General features: G+C 47.6%; 1 protein-coding gene across 1 annotated transcript in view; it reads right to left on the bottom strand.

The window, feature by feature from the left end:
* Positions 1-12,503, bottom strand: part of EPHB1 (EPH receptor B1) — a gene marked incomplete at its 5' end in the record, with an annotated part of 261,845 nt that overhangs the window by 125,772 nt on the left and 123,570 nt on the right. Inside the window, one exon of the mRNA XM_080807523.1 lies at positions 10,176-10,331. Within this exon, the coding sequence (XP_080663649.1) occupies positions 10,176-10,331 (156 nt within the window). The remainder of the gene's footprint in view (positions 1-10,175; positions 10,332-12,503) is intronic.

The raw sequence follows: 12,503 nt of genomic DNA on the forward strand, positions 1-12,503 counted from the left end.
TGACCAGAGCTCAGAGGTGACCCAGAGGAACTGCTCAAAAGGCTGTCTTGGGCATCTCTTGCAAGTCTCAGAGGGCAGCACTCCACTACCACCGTGGCCCTGACATTCTCTCTACAGAACAGGGTGGGAGGACAGAGGGACCTTTGTGTCCTGTCAGCCTTTGGCTCTCCACCACTTATCCTCTGAGACAAGCCATTCTTCTTGATGTGACTTCAGAGTCAGAGCACCCTTGATCGAGTGGTATGGCCTCTGGCACAGGCTGCAGGGAATCCCGGTCCTTCCATGGGCTGACTTCAGACCACAGCCTTCTCCTTCTCTGCAGAGTCATCTGTGATCGTTTCTGGGGAGCCCAGCCTTTAAGCCCACAGCCAATCCCATATCATAATAGTTCTCAGGTGTCTGGCTCTGATGGGGCACTTTCTAGCCAACTGTGTGGTAAGTTTCTCAGAAGATGAGACACACAGTTTCAAAATAAATCACTACAAAATGCTTGCAATCCCAGTCCTATGCCACACATAATTCAGAGAGCCTGGGCATACCCAAACTGACTATGAGACCCATTTTGTTCACTTGGCCCACCTTCCCACACAATTCAGAAGCCCTCTCAGCAGGCATCACAAGCCTCTCTTTCATAACTTGCAGTTAGGGGGTGGTCTCTAATTCTCAGGAGGCTTTCGTTCTCTGGACAATATTTGTATGCCTTCATACTAAGTTGAAAGTGGCTTCCTTCTAAATCTTTGATGACAATGGGTGTCCTGGTCTTTGTCACACACAGCTGAAGCTACGGTGATGTATGTGGGTCTCTGGTTCAGGCTTCCTTGCCATATTCACACATATTACTAAACCAGGAAATCTAGAAGGTCACAGTTCTGGTTTGGGAAAGGACTGGCTGATACCAGGTTTCTAACAGGGCAACTGGAGGGTCAAGGAATTAAAGATGGGGGTAGAGCGAGGGATCGCACTCTCCGTTGCCCATTATGGAGTTGAGGATTGATTCCAAACCTGACTCTCAGACAGGGTCAGTGTCAGTAGCAAGGGGGTGGGGTGGGGCGATATGGGATTCAGAGCTGACAGTGGTGACCTTGAAAGGTGACCATAAAGACAACAGTGGCCAGAAGTCTAGGAAGGAGATACATCCAGAACCCACTATGAGACTTGCGCTTGGCTCTGACTTGGGTGTCAGAGGTCTGATACTGATCTACATGGATGGAAGGGAGGAAACTGGAGGAAATCAGAAGGCCATCTGGAGAGCACCCGTGAGGATCTGGGGACCAAGGTGGTCTGCACAAATGATACAAAGATTTGTGATCACATTAAGATGGGGGTGGAGATGGGGAGGGATGCTGTCACAATTCAGCCAACCAAGGATGGCTCTCCAGGAGTACTTGCTCTAAAATGCCCATTTCCCCCCCACTTCTAGTCTCTTCTTATTTTGGTATCTGCAATTTCGATGTGACCCAGACTCCCCTCTTGCCCTTATTCACAGCAACCAAAACAAGGACAGTCCTTTACTGAGCACTTACCACATGTCTGACACTGAGTTTGGTATTTTCCATACATTATCACAGTGGGGACAATAACAAACAATATCTTCATTTGATGGAAAAGAAATGGAGATTCAGAGAGTTTCAGTAATCTCCCCAAGAGCACACTGCAAAGGAAGGGTGGCACTGAGAGTCAACCCTGGTCGATCTGCTTCCACCAGCGGGGCTCTTACCACTTGACCATGTGGGGCACCTACTGTGTTGGAGAGGATCCAAAAAATCAGACCAGCATGTTACAGGGCTTCCCTTCCAGTAGACAGAGAGAGCCCTATGCCTGAGCAGCACTAACCAGTGTAGAATATTCAAGAATGTGCAAAAGCAAGGCATCTTCCTTCCTTCCTGGGGATGAGGTGAGATGGGGGCAGAGGACCAAGGATTCAGAGATCCCTATTACTGATTGTCTGCAAGAAGATTTAAGAACCAGGAACTGCAGCTCCCATCAAATTCCAGCATGCCTCCCGGACCAGCCCCATCTGGAACCAGAGCTGGCCAATTTGGCATCGGAACCATAGCTCCAAGACCGCCAAGGAGCATCCATGCCACCACAGGGACCTAGAACCCCAAATCAGGCAGTTTCATTCCACATTTTCAAACAAGAGAAGAGAGCAGATTAAATGAATATATTTTACCACAATCCCCTCCTCCTTCTGAAACCGCACGGTTAAAGCAGTGCTTTGTGGGCCTCATGCCAAGAGGGACAAGAACCAGCATGTGTCTTTAAGTGTAAGTCAGGCCAAATGACATTGTTTCTTTTTCCAAATGTGTCTGCAGAGAACAAGGTATATAGAGAGCAGGCCTAGGTTTCAGCAACAATAACTGAAAAAGGTAAACAAATCCTCGTGTACCAAAGGAGGAAATGTTAGCTAAATGGGAATGCTACTGTTTGGGTTTTAGCTGCTCTGAAAATAGCGTCAAAGTAGGGTAAGTGACTCTAGTAATAGTCATAAAATAAAATAGTTTCTTTCCACTGGGTGCTTCCTGTCTGCCAAACCATGTCCTAAATAGTGTTATGACATGTAATATACCCTTGACAACACAGGGAGGCAGACACCGATACCCACTGTATGAATGAGAAAAGGAAGACACAGAGATGCCATGTCACTTGCCCCACATCACACAGCTGGCAAATAGTAAAGCAGGACTTGAAGCTAGGCACAGACTCTAGAGCCCACACTCCTAACCATCATGCTAACACTTCTCATTTGAAAGATGACAAAAATCGGTATTCAAAATAATCTAGACTTGAAAGAGCCCTATGCATAGGTCCACAAGACAAAATTTCTGAAGTCACATTCATCAGGGCAGGAAAAAAAAAAAAAAGGCCCAAATGGGGAGCATTTCCTGAAGGGACAAATGAGACCACTGGATGTGTGGTGGCCCAGTGTCTGGTAGGAACTAGGGCATGAGGACTGCACCCCGGTAAACTGTCAACCGTATCCCAGGCACAGGAGAAGACCCATCACATTTCCACCAAACCACGCTCTCAGATGAGGGTCCTGTGGTTCTTTCTGGCTACCACACCACATCTCGAGAACGTTCTTGATCAATGTGAGAGACTCAGGAAAGGCCAGCTAGGCCGGTGCAGTTCGGGACATCATGTGTCATGGGGAACAAAGAACCTAACAGGCGTTTAGCCTAGAGTAGGTGATTCAGGAGGGATGAGGAAGTTGTCTTTAAACACTGCATCTGCCGGCCCAGGGAACATCGGTCCTCAGTGGTGGACCCACGGTGAGGAGGGGAGGAAGGCAGGCCCCAACCGAGGGGCCAGAAGGCTCCCCAGTGAGGGATGACAGCTGCCTGGCCATGGAGCTGAGCTGTCTTGCAAAATCTATCAGCTGTCTGTCATCGCAACATTCAGGTTGTTGGAGAGAGAGGTCGACACTGAGGATGGATTTGGGTGGCAGGACCTCGAAGGCGGCTCCGAATGTTAACAATCTGGGACTCCAAACGTCCTTGTGATGAAAAGCCCACAACAGAAATGGAGCGTGTCCCTCGCTGTCAGCTTAAAACTTTCAGCTCGCCGATGTCTCCTGAGGGTTAGACCCACTCGGGTCAACAACTGTGAAAGGAAACTGGAGATGATAGAAGTGTAGAAGTGTGTTTATGCAGGCAGCGCTGACCCTTCCGGAGACGGCAGCGACAGTTATAAATAGCTTTCAGCTGGCTGTCACCGTCCCTCAAAGCTGCACCCAGGTGGATGAACCAGCCAAATCCAGGCAGCCGGCAGGGCGGGGCACCCTCCAACTCTTGTTCAGCTATGACCCTTGTCGAATTTTACCTCAAGGAAAACACAGTCTGCCTCCCCCATGAAAACGCAAATGATGTATCTTCTTTGTGGGCAGCATGCATCATGCATCAGAGTAAAATCAAGCAGCCCTTTACCTCCAGAATGGGAAACATGGGGTATGGCTTCCTAAAGCCCTGGTCAGCAAGGAGCAAAGCAACCCTCCCTCAGTACATGGCAATTCCAAGATTTACAGAGGTAGACACTTTTGAAGATCGGCCCTGAAGTACGTAGGCAGACGAACCAGCAGTCCCCAGCTGACGAAACTGGACCCCTGTCTCAGGAGGTCTGTCTGTGATCCTGGGGAAGGGGGCACCTCCCTGCCCTGTTGGTTTGCAGTTTGGCACCCCCAAAGGTTTCCTCGTGGCTGCGCTCTTGCTGGCTGGGGTGGGAGCCCAGCTGAGTAATGAGCCCATCAGCCCCATGTATCCTTTCCCTGCACGACCCTCTGAGCTCAAGTGAATGATCCCCACCATTCACTTTCCTTTTGCCTCAGTTTCCCTCTCAGCCCTCTCTGAGCCCGCTGTAATCAGGCCATGCTCCCTCTTCTGTTTCTCATCATTGCCCACAGCCCCAGCTAATGCTGTGTCCGGGAGTCTCTATACCACCCAAAGTGAAAAGGAGGCAGACACCGAGCCAGGACGGCTGGGGGTGTTCTGAGAATGAGTGAGACCCTCCCCGGAAGCACACAACCATGGATGCACACTCACACTCACACCCATCTCCCAGCCCATCCCCGCTCTTCCACACGCAAGTATTGCAGTCTCTGTCTCTCTCCAGCCTGATACACAGGGCGCTAAGGGGAGGGCAGGCACTGGTTCCTAACCGCAGAAATTCACCTGATGGCCCTTCTCCCCCAGGAGCCATAAAGCAGAGGGTAGGGGAACTCAACCTAATTCTAAAGCAATGTTCTCAAAATTCAGCATGCTTCCGAATCACCTAGAGGGCTTGTTAAAACTAAGATCACCACCTCCCCTCCCCGACTCGCTGAGTTTCTCATTTGGCAGGTCTAGGGAGGGACTGAGAATTCGTATCCCCAACCAGTTCCCAGGTGATGTTGAGGCTGCTTGCCCAAGGACTGTATTTAAACACCACTGCAGGAAAAAAAAAAAAAAAAAAAAAACAAACAAAAACCATCACAGGCGATCTTGCGGAGCGTGGCCCAGGAGGACTCAAGACTGCTGGGAGAAGGTTTATAAGCCTCTGTCCTTACAGACTTTTCACAATGCCCCGAAGGCCATCAGGCCTGGCTGCAGAGGACTTCCTCGTTTTCCTGCCATCCCAAAGCCCGGATTCCCACCCTCCAGGGCCTGGTGTCCTCCTCCAATCCACCCAGCCTGCTGGGGAAGACCAGGGTCTGGGCAGCACCACACCCCTGATGCAGTTCATCCAGAAGGCATAACCCCTGTGTTGCAGGGACCACTCTGCTGCCCGGGGACAGATGGGATGAAAGAGGGGAGTATGTGAAAAAATGAAGCAGGAGCAGTAGGAGAGGGAAAGTGGAGTGTGCAGAGATTGGGGAAGGAAGAATGGATTCCTGTCCTTCTCTGGGGGTGGTCAATTCAAGAGTGAAAGCAAATCACCACCATTGCCATGGCCATTGGCAACAACCTCCTAAGAGCTACTGAATTTTAGCTCTCACATGTGAGTTCATGGCCTCAGAGGCAGACAGACCTGAGCCTTCATCCCTGGGTTTTGCTGACATCCGTCACGTAATTCTCACAAGCTCCTGATGGAAGTTCCGTCCTGCTCACACCAGCTGTGCTGGGCACCAGGGCACAATGCCAGGATTCACACCCAGAGCCCCTGCTTTACCACTCAGCCTCCCAGCCTCTCCGTGTGAGTCAGCAGGGGGGTCAGGGGGTCCCCGGGGTACCTCAGAGGGCTCACATGAGGGGATGGCAGAAAATTCCAGAGGACAAGACAATAATCTCTGAAGCCCCTTCTTCATCACATTTCTATGATCAAAACTGCACTGGGAAATCCACTGCATTTGAAGAAGAAATAAAGAAACAAGACAAGCACTAGCTTGTCTCTGTGATCCATCAAAGTTTCTTCCATGTGGGTGACAGAAAAAGGGTTTTGTGGTCAGAAATGTAACAAAGAAATTATTTTTACACCACTCCTTCTGCATAGTTTTTCACAGACAGCAATTTTATAAGGCATAATTATCTATTTTCACCTGCCTCATAAATTCCTCCTTTCCATTTCGTCCCCCAGTAAACTAGAAATTATTTAAAACTGAAGATGTGCATTTTGGTGCTTGGATTCACATGGCTATGCCCTTCTCTCCCCGCCCCCCACCGCCTGTGCTCCTGGCAGTTCCCTTTCTCTGCTGACCCTGTCACATGTGCCCCATGCCGTCAGACCCTCCTGTGAAAAGAAGCATGTCTGATCCTGAGGAGGGGAACAAGCTCCTGCTCCCCAAGGACTGAAAGTCAGTCTTGCTGGCCACCGCTCCTGCCTGGCTTCCTGGCCCCTGGGGACCAGCTGGAGTCTGGGATGCTCAGGCTGTACCTCCTTCCTCCTTCCACAGTGCATCTGGTCCCAGTGACTATCCCCTCTTTGTTTCCATCAGGCCAAGGTGACTGTGTGGTCTAGGGCCACACCATGGGTTCTGCTGAAATGCCCAGAGCAGGGGTCCACCTGGACTGGGAGAATGTCACTTTTTTATTTTTAGAGCTCCAATATCCTCGCATGCTGGAAGCTTCTGTATCTGCTGTAATCTTCACACTTTCCAGGGATGTAACTAAAGCAAGTTCTAACATAGATTGAGAGTTTACTATGAACCAGGCATTGGGCCAAAGACTCTATAAAACTATTTTGCTTAATCCTAGCAGAGGTGTGAGGATGATGGAGAAGGAAGAAGGGAGGTGTGTGTCCCTAGAGCAGGATCAGGACCATTACCAGGCTGAAGCACAGGGCCCATCAGGCTCCATCCTCTGACTTTACTCAGAGCTCATACTGGTCCCTGGGACACTGCTTTGGGGTACAACCAAATCCCTGCTGAGTCCATGAAGCTTGTCAAAGACAACGCTGGACCCAAAGACCTGCTGCCAGGGACTCTCAGAGGTCAAGGGGGTCCTAGGTTCTCCCAGGAGAATAAGGAGAAAATGAAGAAATGCCCATTCAAGGGTACACAAGCCATCGGGCACTCTCAATGTTTAGATTAATTGAGAATAAATGAACACTATAAAACTACTATGAATGTATATGGGCTGATCCCAGGAGACTAACAGGATTCATTAAAAAATACTAATTTTATTGCACTATGGGTATTTTAGCTTTGTAAAAGAACACATTTTAAATCATGAGATTCCTTATAAAAATCTTCAATATTGTCAGGGAATGAGTATGACTGATGATATAATCCCTGTTAAAGATGACGGCAATGGGCCAAGCCTGAGGCCCTTCCAGACTTCAAGGCCTGAGCTCTTGGACTTCTCCACCACCCACCCAGACATTGCACAAGCCCAATGAAGGATGGAGCTCCCCCTTACCTGGGTCTTCCCTGTGCCCTGCTGGGCCACAGTGGCTTTCTGGCTGGATGGATGGGGAGCCTCACTTGCAAAGTTAACAAGCACATGTGTCCTCCCCTCCCCAACCACGGCCTCCCAGGGCAGGTCGGGCCCATGCCTGGCTGCCTTCCTCCACCTGAGGAACCAGTTGGTGCCCCCAAGGCAATAGTGCAAGGTCATGCCTGGCCTCAAGAGCTCCAGATATGCTTCCTGTATCTGAAAAATTATTTACTGTGGTGATGTGCGATGCCTTTTTAAGGGAACAGATGGCACCTCCAATTAGAATGCTTTAAAAGGAAACCCTAATGAGATTATAAAAGCCAACAAATTGACTTTTTCATACAGTACTTCCCTGGCACACAATAAATCAAATATATAATGAGCCTCAATAAAATAATAGGTTTATTTACACTTGTTTTGCCTACTGTTGTGTTATAGCCCAGCCTGGCCTCTGGGTCCCTCATCAAGGGCTTGTTCCTGCAGGCCAGGACCAGGGGCTAGAAAATGCATCCATGAGCTTCTCTGGGGCCTGACCCCACAGACAAGTGTGGCTTGAACTTGGCAATTTCTGGTCTGGCCCTAGCGTCCCACATCTGGGCGCATAAGAACACAGAAGCATGGGAAGGGTGTAGGGATGCATACAGGCAAGTCTAGCACTCATCCCCACTCTGGACAAGGTGGAGAGATTTTCTTGGGGCCATGGGGGATGAGAAAGAGGTGCTTACCCCCACAGCTAGCTGGACCAGAGATGGGAGAGAAAAAGCCTGTGAGGTGTGATCTTCATGAAACGAACTCAGGATATGGGTAGGCAGAGTAGAATGAGGGTCTGCAATGTGCAGACTGAAAGCTTTGGGACATTGCTATTTATTCCAGGAATTGGTCCTTTGGTTCAAGTGCTTTAGGCCAGATAGCTGGAAGATAAGACTTGAGAGGTAGATGGGAGAGGAGCTGTATATCTACGAAGACAGCTCACATCAGCATTCTGAGCATTTGGTCATTGGCCTACCATCTGTGTAGGTGACCTTAGGCAGGGGCTGGATGGATTTACTGGGTGTGTCTGCCGAAGTGGGAAGCTGGGGGCCCAGACTTCTATTTGCCTGAGTTAATCTGCAGAGACAAGCTCAGCCAGTGAGGCAGAGTTCATGGCAGAAGCAAACGGGAATGGTTTTAGGAGGGGAGCTGTGAGACCCTGGGAGTATGCTTTAGCAACTCATGGAGACCAGTCTCCAGTATGAACATCCAGGCAGCAGTGATTCAGTTTTGAAGGAAGCACATTAAACCATGCTTCACATGCTCACTGAGACCCACAGGGGAACCCCAGAAATCAGTGGGGATAATACCACCACAGGAAGACAGGGACTCCATTTGGCAGAAATGGAATAATTTCTGCCCATATCAAGCACCAGAGAGGGAGGTCTGGGGAAAATCCGTTTACAAGAGGATGAGCTTTTCTTCAGCTCAAATCTATAAGCATTGATCGATCTCAGAACTTTGATCTAGAAGACACTTTCATTCCTCTTCTTTCCCCAGCAAAAGTTACATACACTGCAAGGCCAGAATTAAGAAATTCTTCTATTCAGAGCTGAGTCATTTTTTCTGTCCATCAAACTACAAGTGTGTTTGAAACATTCCCTCTGTGCCCTTCTATCCTGGGGGTGGGAGGAAAGAATTTGGGTCAAAGAGGTAAAGGGAAGTCTAGGGAGTCAGGCAACAGCATCTAATGCAGAAGGAAGTTGTAGCAAAACTAGAGGCTGACCTGGAACACTGACTTCCAAATATGATGAGAATACTTAAAAAAAGAAAAGCCCTGTTTCAGGACTACAACACTTAGGAGAGTGGGAACAAGTTCTCTAAAGCACTGTGCAGACAGAGTCAGTTCTTTTTATCTCTCCATGATTGTGAGAGAGAAGAGTGAGACAAAATTATCCCCTCTCCCCTCCCCGAATCCCACCCAGGAAGTGGAATTGCCCCCATTCACTTTTGGTAAAATGACTGTCCTTCCCTCCACAACAGAGAATGGGAGAGAGGTGAAGCTGAGGCATGAGCCCCAGATTCCAGAATTTCTGCCTCAGAGGTGCATGCTGTGGCCAGAACTCTGGTCTTATCATTTGGCAGGGGCAAAGGTGCTGCACTCTACTGGGCACAGGAAGGGCACTGGAATTATTATAAAATACCTGGGCAATTAACAAAATTATTAGACTTAGAGAAGAGCTTGGACACTGAGATACAGGAAGTTCAGTGAAGACAGAGAATATTGTCAGCCATCAAGACCAAGGGGGCTTCTTGGAGGAGGTGGCTAGGAATTGTTGCAACAGCCTAGTGGATCTTGATTTTGCACTCAAGAACTCTTGAGGCTGTCATTTTTGACATCTGGTGGGCAGAAGTTGTCTTGCTTCAGTGGGAGGAACACTCTCCCTCTTTTTTTTTTAAAGATTTTATTTATTTATTTGACAGAGTGAGCTAGAGAGCACAAGCAGGGGGAGCAGCAGAGGCAGAGCAGGAAGCAGGTTCTGCCCAACACAGGGCTCCATCCCAGCACTCTGGGATCACGACCTGAGCCAAAGGTAGACACCCAACCAACTAAGCCACCTAGGCACTCCGTGAACACTCACCCATTTGAGAGGAAGAGGTAAGAAAGAACATAATAATCTTGACCATGTGCTATTAAGCATAGGGGCTCTGTATGCCCCGTCTGGGAGCTGTCCGCTTCAGCACCACAATCAGTATTTCTGCTCTGTACTGCAAACTGGTGTTTTAGTCTCCCCTGCCTACCACTTGTGCTGTCAGGGAACCAAACTTCACAGCCTAGAGTCCTTTCTAGACACTTACTAGTGCATGCCACTTCTGGGGGGTCAAAATCCGCACGGTAATAGCCGGTCCGACAGGTACAGATGGGAGACGCTTCTGACGGGGATCTGCTGTTGGAGGGGCAGTGGGAGCACCCCTCAGCTTCCTGGCTGGCCTTGAACATCCCGGCGGGGCAGGCTGGAACACAAAGAGACCATCTGAGAATTAGTGGAAGAGTGGCAATCAGAATCAATTCCTTCAATAGGGAAAATGAAAGATTCTGCCCCCCTTGAAAAGGACATTGAGATATACCTCCTTACACAAAGTGAGCATTTCTGATTGAGGAAACCCCTATTTAATACTTCCAATTCTTTAAACATCCTTAGTGGAATACCTTCCATGGTACCAATGTTCTCTCTCACTTGAACAATATGAATAATGATTCTTCCCTTTCAGGTGTGTCGAGAGATTTAATTGAGAAAATGAATCTAATGTGTAGCTCAGTGTCTGGGACATAAGTGCTTTATAAATGGTTATTCCTTCCCTCTTCCACCTGGTTAACTGCCAGGGCCTTACCCTGAACCACTCATTGAAAAAAAAAAATCTTTCCTAATATCCTCGAATGGGAAGGGTTCCTGGTTTATAAATGAACAATATGCATGGTTCTTAAATGTCATGTTGCAACACACGTGAGGGTCACTGTAAGCTGTGTTAACAAGCACTTGTCATGAATGATGGTAAAGAACTGAAATTCATGAGTGATTCTTTAAAAAGAAATTAAAGTGATTTCAAGGTCACTGGCTTAACAACATCATTTCCCCTTAATTGTGTTTTTAAATGCTTTGTGGGGCGTGGTAAAAAAAAAAAAAAATGGCTCTGCAGGCAGTGCTCCAGTGAATGTGTCATGCACTTGGTGTCGTCTACCATGTATATGGCAGTGGAGAAGGTTGGGAATGCCTTGGACAGCCCAAAGCCCACTAGAGGTACCCTCAGACATGAAGCATGTTTTCTTAGTCCTCTGTGTGGGCAGTCTATGAGGAGCTAGGCCCCAAAATGTTTGGCTCCAGGCCATCCCTCGGGCTTTCACCATGCTTCATCTACAGAGATCTTTTACTCCAGACATCTGGTCTCCTCATTGCAGATTCCTCAAAAGACTGCTCCTGCCTGTTCTACTTCCCTAGGGCCCTTCCTCACCCTCACAGATCTGGGCTCTTCTTGTCCCTGGGAAACCTGCTCACACTCATCCTCCTTGGAGACAGAGTAAAACTTACTGCATGGTTAATTTATTTGGATTTCTCATTAATTCATTCAATAAACATTTATTGTGAGTCTTCTGAGAATCTGACCCAGGGAATTTAGAGAAGAGATCCTGCCTTCAAGGAGCTCTTGATCTAGCATAGTCATACAATTATAACACAGTGTGACTGCTGCTGTAACAGAAGTACTATTATAATGGCTTCTACTTACACAAAGCTCATCTTATCAAATATATTGTTCCCTCTGGAAAGTACAGAATATTCTTTAATAAAAGCAGTGGCCACCATCTGTTAAACATTTTTGTTAAGTGCCTTGCATGTATTACTCTATGAGGTAGCTATTATTATATCTATTTTGCTAATGAGGAAATGGGGACACCGAGAGGTTAAAAAAGTTGCCCAGAATCACCCAGTGGGGGAAATGATAGTGATGATATATGTATAAACTATTTGAAAAATACCCACAGCTTTTTTACTGAGACAAAGAAGGACTATTTCCTATGCTGGGAAAGTTTTCTCAGCCCTTTGCTCACTAGAAGTAAAGTACAGGGTATCAGTTACTCTGGAAATGCCCTGGGGCAGGAGCTCATCTCTGATGCAAGGTAATTTCTGGAATAGAATGTTCTGAGATGGCATAGCCCAGGAGTGTTCTGAGTCTGTGTTCTTTCGATTGTTAATGCCTGTCACTTACAAAAGTGTTCTGTGGCCAAATATTTTGAAAATGTGTATTGAAAAATTTAATCTCATTTTTTTATTACAGAATTTCTCTGAACTTCCAAAAAATGGAATATAGAATGCTGTTTTCTTACCAAGATGCCCTATTTTGTAGAGCATCCCCTGAGATTCAAGTTCCATAGAAGACACTAGCATAAATGTTGTCTGGATGATCCAATAAGGTTCTTAAAGATTTCTACTTGCAACCTACATAAAAATGGACCACTTGCTGACCCACCTCAGCACATTCACAAGAAACTTCTCAGCAGAAAGAAAAAGTTACATTTTTGTTCAAGACTCAACAAATAAAATATCAGCAGTGTCCCTGAGTGGCAAACCCAAAGTAGCCTAGAATACGGCTTACTGATCTGTCTTTCCAAGCCCACTCAGGAAAGACTCT

This window comes from Martes martes, assembly GCF_963455335.1.
Source record: "Martes martes genome assembly, chromosome: 1".
NCBI lineage: Eukaryota > Metazoa > Chordata > Mammalia > Carnivora > Mustelidae > Martes > Martes martes.